General features: G+C 32.9%; 2 protein-coding genes and 1 pseudogene across 2 annotated transcripts in view; 2 read left to right on the top strand and 1 right to left on the bottom strand.

The window, feature by feature from the left end:
* LOC104746723 (F-box protein At1g47810-like) lies at positions 3297-4737 on the top strand. Its single transcript, XM_010468249.2, has one exon. The coding sequence runs from the start codon at positions 3383-3385 to the stop codon at positions 4589-4591; it is 1209 nt and encodes a 402-aa protein (XP_010466551.1). The 5' UTR covers positions 3297-3382; the 3' UTR covers positions 4592-4737.
* Positions 5424-6116, top strand: LOC104748436 (annotated as a pseudogene).
* The window catches only part of LOC104748435, a 1251-nt gene continuing 1073 nt past the window's right edge, over positions 12977-13154 (bottom strand). Inside the window, exon 5 of the mRNA XM_019236718.1 lies at positions 12977-13134. Coding sequence (XP_019092263.1) covers positions 12977-13134 — 158 coding nt within the window. The remainder of the gene's footprint in view (positions 13135-13154) is intronic.

Here is a 13154-nt window from a genome sequence, read left to right as displayed (position 1 = left end):
AATATAAACGAGTCTAAGCATGAACTAAATAGGCGAGAAACGAAACAGTCTCGGAAATTTAATAAAAATCAGAAATATAAAAGTCCTAAGGATGGGAGTAATTGATGTCGGTGGAGTATCCTAGTCTACATAGTGTTTAACATGCCACAAGCAATCTATCCCTAAACAATGAACATCACGACTTAGCTAATCCAATCTCTTGACAGAAGCTACTCAGACTCAACCACTTCCAAACCTAGCTCTCGCTAGAGAAACATGATCAAGCATGGCATGACAAACAAGTTCATTCACGTCAACAAACATCCTAGACAGCTAATCTCTTAGGCTAGGAACGTAAGTCTCTGGCAATAGTTGGTCAGACATTTCATCAAACACCTTTTGTGTGTGGAAATGTCTCAAACCTAGTCCCAATTGATCAGAGAAAAACTAGTATTTCTTACTCTAGTCCAGAAGGGAATCATACAATCAACGCTTAAACACTCTACATCCTAGGATCCTCCACCTAATCTATCCCATCCTCAAGAACTAACGCACTACTCAGATCCGAAAATCATCATCAACAATACAAACTGAGAAAACATTGAAACAAGCATTCTTATATAGGTAAAAATGAGAAGAACAACTTTGTAGAAGAAATTCAATGCAAAAACTCAATAAAATCAAAGCTATGTGGATTACAAGGTCGGAATACGTTTTTGGTGGCTAGGTCAACCTTAGAAAACAAAACAAGATAGAAACTAAGATGTCCTCAGCCAAGACTTAACAAAATGAATTTATAGAAAAAAACATGTAAATCTCTAAAACTTAAAACGACAAGGTGAAGCGTCGATTTGGGAATCTCCTGAAGCACGTAAGACGGAACGTATTCCTGACATGTGCGGTCGAGTCGCGTGTCGTCTCTCCCTAGAGTGAGGTCGAGTGGAGTGAGTAGGAGTGGCTCCAGTGGTGTGAGTGAAAAATGGCTCGAGCATGGTCGGTGAAAGTGGCTCGAGCTGGGTGTATACGCATCCACTAAAACAATGATAACTCTTGAACCAAACCTCCGATTGGCTTGAAATAAACAGCATTGGAAAGATGACTCAATTTTCTACAACTTTGATGAAGACGTCAAAAGATGAATCCCTAGTCTGGTGGCTCGAGTGATGGCTCGATTGTGGAAGTGAGGAGTAGCTCGATTGTGGAAGTGAGGAGGGCTCGATTGTGGAAGTGAGGAGTAGCTCGATTGCGGAAGTGAGGATGACTCGGTTGCGGAGGTTGGGCGTGGCTCGGTTGCGGAGGTTGAGCGTGGCTCGTTTACGGAGGTTGAGCATGGCTCGATCCTCTGCGCTTCCAACGTCTCCTAGACACCTTAAAAACTCTGAAATACGTAATAAATGCAAGGATGATGCAGAAACTTCCTAAACATGCAAAATGTACGAAAGTGGTTCTAAAATGATGCAAAACGACTAGTTGTCCTAGCTAAATGCATGACAAATACAAGCTAAGGAGATGCAAAATATAGACATATCACTTGCACACATGGTCAAATCTCATTGCCTTGCTCTGCTTGCGGGTAAGCACTATCATCACATCATCAACAATCGATCATGGCTAGGAAAAATAATGGAACATATGAGAAGAGAAATTAAGTGCATACATAGTATAACCCAAACAATAATGTTGTGAAATTAAATTAGATGTTAATTATATTTTAAGAAAATAATTAAGACTAAATTGTGTAAGAAAATAAAAACTGGATTTGGAAGAATCACATGGCTTTGGAAACCCATATCATGAGATATATATCACCTAGACGTTCAAATCTTCCTCGTCTCTAAACCCTACCATCGCAAAATCTTTCTCATCAGAAGTCATAACCTATAAATATAATAAAGGACTATGGAAATGGTTATCGGAAAGAAAATTAATAAATACATACAAATACAGTTGTAACGTTAATGAACAAATTTAAATTAATAGTATTCGAAACAGTTAATATTTGTTTAAACTCACTTTCATGGGTAATACATACAAACACACTTGTATAAAATATAGCATGGGTAATAAGTAACATAAATACTGTGACTAAGGTATAAAATCTAAATTATGAATTATGAATTATGAATTATGAATTATGAATTATGAATTATGATCTAAATTTTTTATATTAAAAAACAAATTACAATATTGATATACAAAATAGGCATTCGAAACAACATTTACCAACATTTGCAAGTGAGAATATGTTATGTTCCTAAGGCCTTCTTCATCTAACTCTTTCTAATGAATAACCACATTTCACATGTTCACTTCTATATATGCTCTAAAATTTCGATTCAACTTATTTATTTCAAAACCTACAAATATCACATGAAGGAAAAAGTTAAATATTACAAAATTTAGAAAATTATGTGAGAGGTAGAATATGATGTTTGATGAAGATTTTTTCTAGCTATTCATAGATAAATTTGTAGTAATATGAGAGGTTTTTCAGTTTTTTTTTTGGTCAAACATCATGGGAGTTATGGTTACATTTCAAAGAACAAATATACCATAGGTTTTGGCTGTGTTTTTTTTTTTTGTAAAATACAAATTGTATTGCAATTAATACATTAAAGTATATTCATATGATGAAAGATTTGTTTTATAATTTTTTCAAACATCATGGGAGTTATATTTAAAATAATTAATATGTAATAAATTATGTTAATGATTACTATTAAAGAAAAATAAAATATTTGTATCTTGAAATTATTTTAGAACAAATTGATTTGATCTTTTGGCACAAAAACTGTGAAACAAATATTATAATTTTTTTTGTCAACAAATAATTATTATAATATTATAATATTTTTATAGCTTAAAATTAGTAAAGAATTTAATAACCATCACATTCTATTTTTCCAAAATTATGATATTAATATATAAATCTTTAATTATCGGAAATTTATTTTATCCAAAATTATAATATTAATATTTAATTCTTTTTTATTTGCAAAATTACATTTTTTTGGTAATTATATAAAATATTGATAAATGATATCTACATATAATTACTAAAAAGAACATTGCATAAATGTCAATATATTTTTTAGCACAGAAATATCATTTAAATTTAATGAATATAAAAAATATTGTATATAATTTTGAGGAAAATGAATTAAAATAATTTAATATTTGGGAAGTGAGGACAAATGTTAAAAATATAGTAATATAAACGGCCAAATGTCATCGTATTATGCAAAGTTAAAAGAAAATCTTCTCATATTATATAAGATGGTCCCGTATCTATTATCTATGCTTTGTTTCCTTTTATTTATTTTTGGTTGGTGAAATAAGACGTTACTAATAAATAGTCTTTTGCGTCAAAATTCATTGATGGAAAAACAAAGTGGAGATAAGAATGTCGGAGAAGAATGAGCAATCTCTGGATCCAATTCCGGTGGACGTGTTGTTCGAGATCCTCATGAGGTTGCCTGCGAAAGATGTAGCCAGGTTCCTTTGCGTATCGAAGTTTTGGGCAACAATCATCGGCGGTCGGGAATTCATCAGATCCTACTCGCTTCAGACTTCCCAACAGCCTCGCCTCCTCTTCGCTTTCAATAACGAAATAAAAGGTTATCAAGAAAATTGGTACTTCTTTTCCAAATCAACTCATGTTTCTACTCCACTGAGCTCGTGTGAGCGTGAGCCCGTGAATGGCCGGTTTAGTCAAGGGCATGGTGGTGCTAGCCTAGTAAATAAAGTTGCTGTTGTGGAGGAGGAACCACCAGAGTTTCTATCAAGTACGGTGTGTCACTTGAAGAAACTACGGTACAACAAGCCTAGTTATGTTCATGGGTTGATCTGTTTTTTATATGGTGAAGAACAAGTCGTAACTAACCCCGTCACAGGCAAGTCCATAACCTTACCCACTCTCAAATCCACTGAAATGATCGTCAGATCTTTTTTAGGATATGATCCAATCGATGCCCAATACAAAGTGTTGTGCTTGACCAATGTTACTCGGTTTTGTGAACATCAAGTCCTCACATTGGGAGGAGCTCAAAACTGGAGAATGGTCCAGTACTGTTGCATTCCTCCTCACTATCCTGGATATGATTCTGTGTGCATAGACGGCATCTTATATTACAGTGCTTCCTCTAGTTGTACCATGAAGGAGCCATTCTTGGTGGGGTTTGATTTGAGGTCTGAAAGTTTGGAAGTTGCTTCCCTTATTCCTGAGGGTCTTGGATCATTGAACGAAACTAATTTGATAAACTACCGTGGGAAAGTGGCTCTTGTCACTCAATCTAATGGAATCGTCTACCATTTCTATTTGTGGGTTTTACAGGATGCCAAGAAACAAGAGTGGTCCAAAGAACACCTATCTTTTCATACAGGTGTTACTAGGAATCTCCATCGCCGCCGCTTGGAAATCTTGGGCGTTTCTGATATGGGAGAGATTGTATTTGCACCCATCAGGTTTGAAGAGTTGGTTGTTTATTTTCTGGATCACAAAACTAACCGGATTAGAAGAGTTGTCCTTGAAGGAAACCCCAAGCATAAGTTTAGAGATTTTAATCAAGTATTTACTTTCTTGCATAACGTAGAGAGTGTTCTGTTTCTTTAAAGAGAGAGAGAGAGAGAGAGAGAGAGAGAGAGAGATTCTGTGTTTGCTGAAAGTTGCTTGTGGTTCTTTTCTTGTTTTTTTTTTTTCCAACTGAAAGAACAATTTAAACTTGAAAGATTTCTTGTTCTATTCTCTGCTTTGACTTTTTGATTCAAAAACAAAAAGACTTTCTTGTATTCGATTGCTTGCAGCTCTGTTTCACTTGTACTAACAAATCACATCATTGTAGTCTGCAGGATATAATTGTAATGATAAGCTTCGGATATAAAACGACATAACAATATTGCTGAATTGAATAAAAATCTAACCCTTCTCTCCCAGACAGAAACGCTCCCATGCATGCATACTTGGCTTCAGCAAACTCCTCACCAATGCTTCCCTTTCTGACCTATCAATACTCCGGTCCCAAAGAACCAACTTGTCCTCAAGTTGCAGGCCATCTGCTAGTCCTAATCGTCCGTGTTGTACAAATTCATCCTTTGATATTGATGTTCTGTCTCTCGTGATCAAATGAATGATCAACAATTCTCTATAGACCTGCAGCCACAACAATTTCATGCTCACAAAGTATGTGATCACCAAAGAGTGTATAAGAGCAACCCACTTGTAATCTTCTTCGGCTTCACTTAACATATCATTGTTTCATTATTTTGTTTCCCCTCTGTTGTTACTCCTTGCTGTTTGCCCACTTTGGTCATTTCCACGAGGCACATCCTGAGAGTTTTGATCAGCTCCAACATTTCACAGGTCATACAAAATCAACAATCGTTAAATTTCCCTATTGGTTGATAGATAGGTTAAATGGTTAACATGAGATACAGGTTGTGGAAATATGCAGGGATCCTTGTTCCTTCCTCACGATAACTCCAAAACAACGTTTGTTACGTTCGTGGAGAATGGTTGTTCCCGCTATGAGATGGCTTCTCCGTATTCATTCCAAGGAGAACAACAACAACAACAACAATGGTGACCAGAACAAGGAGGAGAAGAAGAAGAAGAAGAAGATATGAGTGGACAAGTACACAAGATTCTCTCAAGAGTGTGTAAAGGCGACGTCTTTATCATTCCGGTAGGGCATCCAGTCACTTTAGTCTCACACGATGAGAACTTTTTCTCGATAGGGTTTGTTATCCATGGATCCAACTGCACAAGAACGTTCCTTGCAGGTAAAGAAAGGGTTTGTAATTGTTTTTCTTTTCTAAAATATATCTTTTCGTGAGTCTCTCTCTGGAAAGGTAACTTGAGTGGTGGTTTGTGTTTTAGGACAAGAGAATGTGTTGAGCAACCTCGACATGGTAGCGACGAGAGTGACGTTTGGTATGGGAAGTAACGTGGCGGAGAAACTATTCACGAGCCAAAACTATTCCTACTTTGCGCCTACGACTCGTAGCCATCAACAAACTCAAGAGAAACGCGAGGTCGCGAGCCATCGTTCCAATCAATCTTTAGCTTCGCCGGTTTTTGAGAACGCGTTTACAAGTCGCTACGAGTGATAAGGTTTGGTATATGTGTCTGGCGATGTAATTAAAAAAAAAAACGGTGACGCTATGTAAGTTCTGTCTACCGAGGTTTCCTTAAGAGTTGTAAATTGCTCCGAACGGCTCTGTTTGATAAATAATATAACCTGAAGGTTTGGTTTTTTTTTTCACACTGGGAAGATTTTAACCTGATGGTTTGGTTATGGTGTGGATCTTTTCAAAAACCAAGTGAAAAAAGAGAAGATTAAATTCATCAAATCAATCCAATTTTTATCACAATTCATTAAAAGAAAAAAAACAATCTGAGTAAAAATAATATTTAAAAAAAAAAAGATGAAAAAGATGATCTTCATGAAGAGTATTTGGTGGTAGACACGACTTTAAATTCGACTTCTACATTCAAAGAGCCTTCTTTGTCCAAATAGGCCTCCCGAAGTTTATCCAAAGACACAAATTTAGGCCATCCATATCCAGTTATTGTTTTCTGGTACCAACTGTTAACTGCAGTGAAACAGTAATATAATCTCTAATGAATATTATACATGACAATATCTAATCTCATCAAGTTGTAAATTACTAGAAACAAAACGCTACGACTTACTCTTATTTTCCACGTGATTACATCCAAATGGGTCGAGAATTCGCATATCCGCTTGCACGTAAATCATCTCACCTTTCTATATCGTCTCATTATCAGCGTTCAGATAGAGAGATAAGGATTTGCAATCTGTTAAATCCTTGGGATACAAGCTTACCACCCTACCCAAAAAAAAACATTATAAATAGTTAACACGTACTAGTAACAAGTTGTTAACAAAGTGTTATATAGAACTATGAACAGAATACTCACCAATTCCTTCTTCCGATTGAAAACTTGTTTGATTGGTAAGTTGTCTCTTTTAACTTAGAGAATTTGTTGAGCGTCCAAGAGAACTTGGGATTCGAGGGTTGCTTATCAAACGAGACAACTTCCCAATTGGCAAGTGGAACCAACACATCAACACCAAACTCGCATTGATCTCCCTCGAAGACATATCCCTTCTCCGGATCATTGAATGTATCAAGCGGAAGCACTTGCGAAAATCCCCATACCGGTCTTATTGCATTGAACTGCTTCCCTTCAGCATCTGGATATATATTCCATCAATGATTACTACACACACATATAGAGAGAGAATGGGCTATGGCGAGCAGGCGAGGTACTAACCTTGAATAGTAAAGTATTTATTTTTTTTCCTGTTGTAGATGAAAAAGGTGAGATATGCCAAAACCGTGGACGCGGTAAGGCTTGTTGTATCTAACTCAACAAACATTGAGATAAATCCACTTCCCTTGTCCGCTTTGTTACCTTTTGTGTATAAAACCAATCTCCTGATTATTTTTTTCAGATGAATAAATTACTAATTAGTTATACGTTTTCATAATTATTTTAGCATGAAAAAATAATTAGGGGACTTTGATGATTACCAGTTGTATTTGCCAGAAGAGAAAGAACGGGATTTGTATCCTTCATCGGGGAAGAGAGTATTGAGTTGAGAGAGGCTTTGGATCTTCATGGAATAAGTAGAAGGAGGACGATCTTCAAACTTGCTCGTAATTGTAGAACTTGCTACCACGCATGACTTATCATCATCTGCTTTCCACATTCTGTTGCACCTTGTAAGAGAAATTGAGAGAGAGAGAGAGAGACCCAAACAAGATTATAACAAGAAGGCGAACATATGATCAATTGTTTTCAGATATATATAAAGCGTAAGAGAGTCTTTTTAGTTTCCTAGTGAGATATGGTTTTGGATTTGAACCCTAGAGGGATATTTTTTATTTTTGATAACGCTTTTTTTTTTTTTTTTTTTTAAAAAAAGGGGGGGATATTGTTGATAAGTCTCTCATCTACCAAAATAAATAACAAGTTTTTTACTATTAATTATGAGAGTCATAAAAAGATAAGAAAACAAAAAAAAAGGTCTCTCATTTCTCTATATACTAGGTGCTTTTCCACGCAACGCGTGGGTTGTAGTGTAGTTGATACTTTCTTGAAAGAATATAACTATGAATAGATTAAAAAGGCAAAAAATATAAAAAAAATATATATATTTTTTTGTATAAATAAAATAAAATTGAATACAATGTTAAATATATATAATACTTTCTACATTAAAATATAGAATCAAACTCTTACAAGTTAAAACACATATGAGATATAACAACATTTGATATTGGTAGGAGAGGAAGAGAGAATGTTTACTATAAGATGGTAATCCAAATTAGATAATGGAGATGAATCTTTAAAAAATAGAACAATGTAATATATATATATATATATATATATATATATAATACTTTCTAAATTAAAATATAGAATCAAACTCTTACAATACATATGAGATATAACAACATTTGATATTGGTGGGAGAGGAAGAGAGAATGATTACTTATAAGATAATAATCCAAATTAGATAAAGGAGATAAATCTTTTAAAATAAGAACAATGTAAAATATATATCATGTAGTCTCTAAAATTAAAATTTAGCATTAACAATTTACAATGATATTTCATTTTTTTTTTACAACCCATACAACAAAAATAAGAAATCAAAAATAACAAAAAAAAATGAAAAATGATTTGAGGTATTGTAGAAGAGAATGAGAGAATGTGAAAATGAGATAGTAAAAGAATGTCAATATGAGAGAATGATAGATTGAGAGAATGCTTATTTATATGATAAGAAATGATGGAAGTTACATTTAGAACTATGGAGTTACAATAGTAATTTATTGTGTTTGAATAAAATTGAGTGGTAGAATATGATTAATGCATAATTTATTTTATTTTCAGTTATAATTTTATTTTAATGTGTGAGTTAAATGTATTGTGTTTATTGGATCTTAAATATTGTTTAAAGCAATTAGAAAGCAAATAAAAAAATAAAAAAAAATTAGAAAACATTAAATGAAAATCAACCAATAAGGAGAGACCAAAACCTTACTTTTATATATATGATATATTGCTTTAAACTTTGAAATGAGAAATATATTATAAACAATAATTTTACATGAGAAATATATTAATTTAGCCAACCAAAATATGAATATAAGTTTAGCCAACCAAAATAAATAAAAAATATTAAAATTTAACCAAAAATAATTTCTCTTGAAAGATAATAAGTTAGTAGGAGGAATGAATTAATGTACAATTATTGGATAGGAGTTACATTTGAGTTAAATGGAGTTACATGTCTTTAATTATAAATAAATATTTTAATTTTTTATAACCTAAAATAAAAGGAATACCAAGTGGCTGAATCAAAATTCACATGATTTGGTTGTTTGTTGATATAAACTCAACACTTACACATAATATTTCAAAATAAAAAATATTACTTTTTAAGTGACAAACTAAATTAGTTTTCTTATAAAATTATATGAATTCTTCAATCTCAATAATTTTTAAAATCCCAAGGATAACTTATATTTTTTTGGTTTTCACTCATCAATTTAATTTATAGTGCTAGATTTCATACTAATGGTTTCATCTTTAGAGAATTTAGTGAAATGATATTTTTAAAATTATATTTTATTTTTATATTTAAGTTCCAGTTGAATATGTTTTTTTTTTTTGGATCATTTTTTATTTAGATTAAAGACACTAAAAACCAATTGTTTAATTATGTTCTTTTTGTTTTCAAAAACCTCAAATCATAAAAAAAAAAAATATATTGATCTCTGCAGATTTACAATTGGATCACAAAACAAAATAGTCTTTATAAATGGATAAATGGATAATTATATTGATCTTTAAATATTATATTGATCTTTATAAATTATTAAAAATGATACATGAATATGTGAGATAACCAGAGACATAATAGATAATTACATATGGATCATTTCAACTTTATGATCTTATTGTGTGGTGAATATTGTAAGGAAGTATGAAAATAATGACTTATAAGATGTTAATATAAAATAGAAAATGGAGATAAACATTTTAAAAGATTAAAATAAATATATAAGATATACATATCATACAAACTCTAAAACTAAGCTTTTACAATGATATTTGATTTGATTTTTTATAACCCATACAACAACAATAACAAAAAAAATACAAAACAAAACAAAACAAAACAAAAAAGAGATTTGAGAGTAGTGGAAGAAGATGAGAGAATGAAAGAGTGATAGACTAAGAGAATAAGATAATGAGTATTTATAGGAAGAGAAATGATGAAAAATTACATTTAGAAAAATGAGAGTTACAATTCTAATTTATTGTTTTGTTTTAATACAATTGATTAATTCAACTTAGTAGAGATATAAATTTAATGCATAATTTATAGGGAGAAGCTATAAAGATTTCAGTTTTATATTATGTGAGTTAAATGTGAAAATTAATTGTTTTTAACTTTGTGTTTTAATATAATTTTTTTTTTTTTGAAATTGCATTGCCAAGTGGACCAATAAGGATAGACTGAAACTCTACTTTTATATATATGATTTTTTAAGATTCTCATAATCATTTAATAATATTTAATGAGAATTTAGCCACAAATGCCATTTTTAAAACAAAAGTTGTTAGAAATGCCAGTTTTTATTTTTCTTATGATAAGTGCCACTTTTCATCTTTGTGGCATAAATAAAAAGATAAATTTACCCTTGTAAGAAAAAAGGAGAAATAAGCTAGTGATTAATTGTTTGGTATGAGATATTACAGTTTATACGGTGGACAACATTAACTATGGACATGTTTTCTCATATATATTTTTAGTCCACAATTTGATGTCCTGTATTTTTAGTCCACAATTTGGCCTTTATTGTTGTCCTTTGTTGTTGGCCTGTATTTATAGTCCATGAATCGTGAGACCAAACATTGACTATGGTCAACTCAAGATACGAAGGACATAATAGTGGTGGACAAAAACTTTGGCTGATAGATGTGGTCCTTTGGATTTATAGACCTGCAGTGTAGACACATTTTTTGTTAGCGATGGACAAAAAACGCATGATCAAACGGATATGATCCAACTCAAGAGAACAAAGGACATGATAGTGGTGGACAAAAACCTGGTAGACTAGACATGGTCCATCGGACAGCGGATCCTGCAGTGTGGACAAATTTGATAGTGGTGGACAAAAACGTGGTTGGCTGGATTTGGTCCACCGGACACGGGATCTGCAGACCTGTAGTGTGGACAAGATCTATTGTTATCATGACCAAACAGATATAGTCTACTCAAGAGAACAAAATACATAATAGGGATAGACAAAAACCTGGGCGGCTAGATCTGGTCCACCGGATCTGGGCAGCTGGATTTGGTCCACCGGATCTGCAGACCTACGATTTTGCTTGCCTATTATTAGATAGAAGAACTCTGGAACTAGACCTAGCGGTTTTGACTGTTATGGAGGAAGGAAGCGGACAAGACGAAGGTTTCAACTCAGGAACTCGTCTCAGATGTTTCGCCAGCCATGACGGACGGAGGTGGAGCAGTCGGAGGATTCAAACGTAGTAGAATTGACTGCATGACTGCAGGAGAACTCAGAGAAATAGGAGATTCAGATGACAATTTAATATTGAAGAAGAAGAAGATGAAAAGTTGGTAAAAAGAGAAAAAATCGAGAGTTATGAGGAGAGAGACTTTGTTCTAGATACAAAGAAAAAAAAAATTTGAATAAAAAAAAATGAGATAAGGGGTATAATGGTTATTTGATAATAGCTATGTGGCAGGCGGGAAAAGAGTGAAGAGAAAATGGCATTGGTGACAATGTTTATCACTGTACATGGCAGATCTGATAATTTTCCCATATTTAGGCCTTGAATGGAGAAAGCATGTAATGCAGAGCAGATCAAGTGGTTCAAGCAGATCAAGCAGAATAAAAGTAGATAAAAAATTTAGCAGTTCAAATGCAGATCAAAGGTGAACAGCATCAAAAAAGCTGTAGACCAGATCTGCACATATTTCTCCTGCATTTACCACAAAAAGACAAAAAAATATGAACTGCACACAGTTCATCTGCATTAATTTTTAAAAACAAAAATTTTTTTGAATGGTAACTTAGTGATAGGAGGACTACATTAAAGAGTGATCTGCTATTTTTCTGTCCTCCCATTCAAAGCCTTAATTTTTATTACATGTTCACTGCATCTCCACCCTTTTACCCTTACCTCTGTTGGGCTCATGGGCTGCAAACCAATGTTAATTTTGGTTTTGACTCTCCATTATTGACGTTATTAATATTCATTTCCCTTTATGAACAAAACAATGGAGAACTTCGTTTTTTTCAGTTCATGTAGTTTTTCCAAATCACTATTCACTAATAGTGTACTCATCACAACATACATTGTCGTATCCAATAATGTAGAAGTCATTACTCGAGCAAAAACCATCGATCTAGTAAAATATTGAATTGCATATTGGAACAATACTCTTTTTATTGGTGTTTAATTGATAGTTTCGAAATTGTCTTTTTATGTCTCTCCTTAAAAAATGTAACTTGTGTGTTTGTTAGGTTTTAGGGCAAGAGAATATGCTGAGCAACCTCGACACATTTGCGACAAGGGTGACGTTTTGGCTCGGATTCACGAGCCAAATCTATTGCAACTTTGCGCCTAATCAAAAAATTTCAAAAAAGAAAACAAGAACCAAACTAAACTGAAACATGAACAAAGTAACCGAATGCACAGCTCACCTAAAGACATCTTTTTGATGAGTTAAAAAAGAACAAAAAATAACCAAATCAAAAGCTAAATAAAATAATCGACAGAGTACATCATTATCTCTTCTAAGCAATTAATTAAGAAGGGAAAAAAACATAAAATCTGAATATACATAGTCATAAAAAAACAAAAAACAAAAAGGACAGCAACGTTCAGTAACTAAATATTGCAAACTAATGGTGACGTAGATCTTCATGGAGAAGACGTGGTAGTCGAAACAACTGCAAATTCGATATCTACTTGCAAAGAGTCTTCTTTGTCCAAATAAGCCTCCCGAAGTTTATCTAAATATATAAAGTGATACCAACCCCAACCTTGAGTTCGAGTGTCGTAATTGTATCTGTTGTCAACTGCAAAAAAAAAAAAAAAA

The sequence above is a fragment of the Camelina sativa genome, chromosome 15 (assembly GCF_000633955.1).
Source record: "Camelina sativa cultivar DH55 chromosome 15, Cs, whole genome shotgun sequence".
NCBI lineage: Eukaryota > Viridiplantae > Streptophyta > Magnoliopsida > Brassicales > Brassicaceae > Camelina > Camelina sativa.
The sequence above is the reverse complement of the archived record's forward strand: the minus strand, read 5'-3'. Positions and strand labels throughout refer to the sequence as shown.

Bases quoted from the DNA above. Each gene is read 5' to 3' on its own strand.
- LOC104746723 (XM_010468249.2), top strand. From the start codon at position 3,383: ATGTCGGAGAAGAATGAGCAATCTCTGGATCCAATTCCGGTGGACGTG.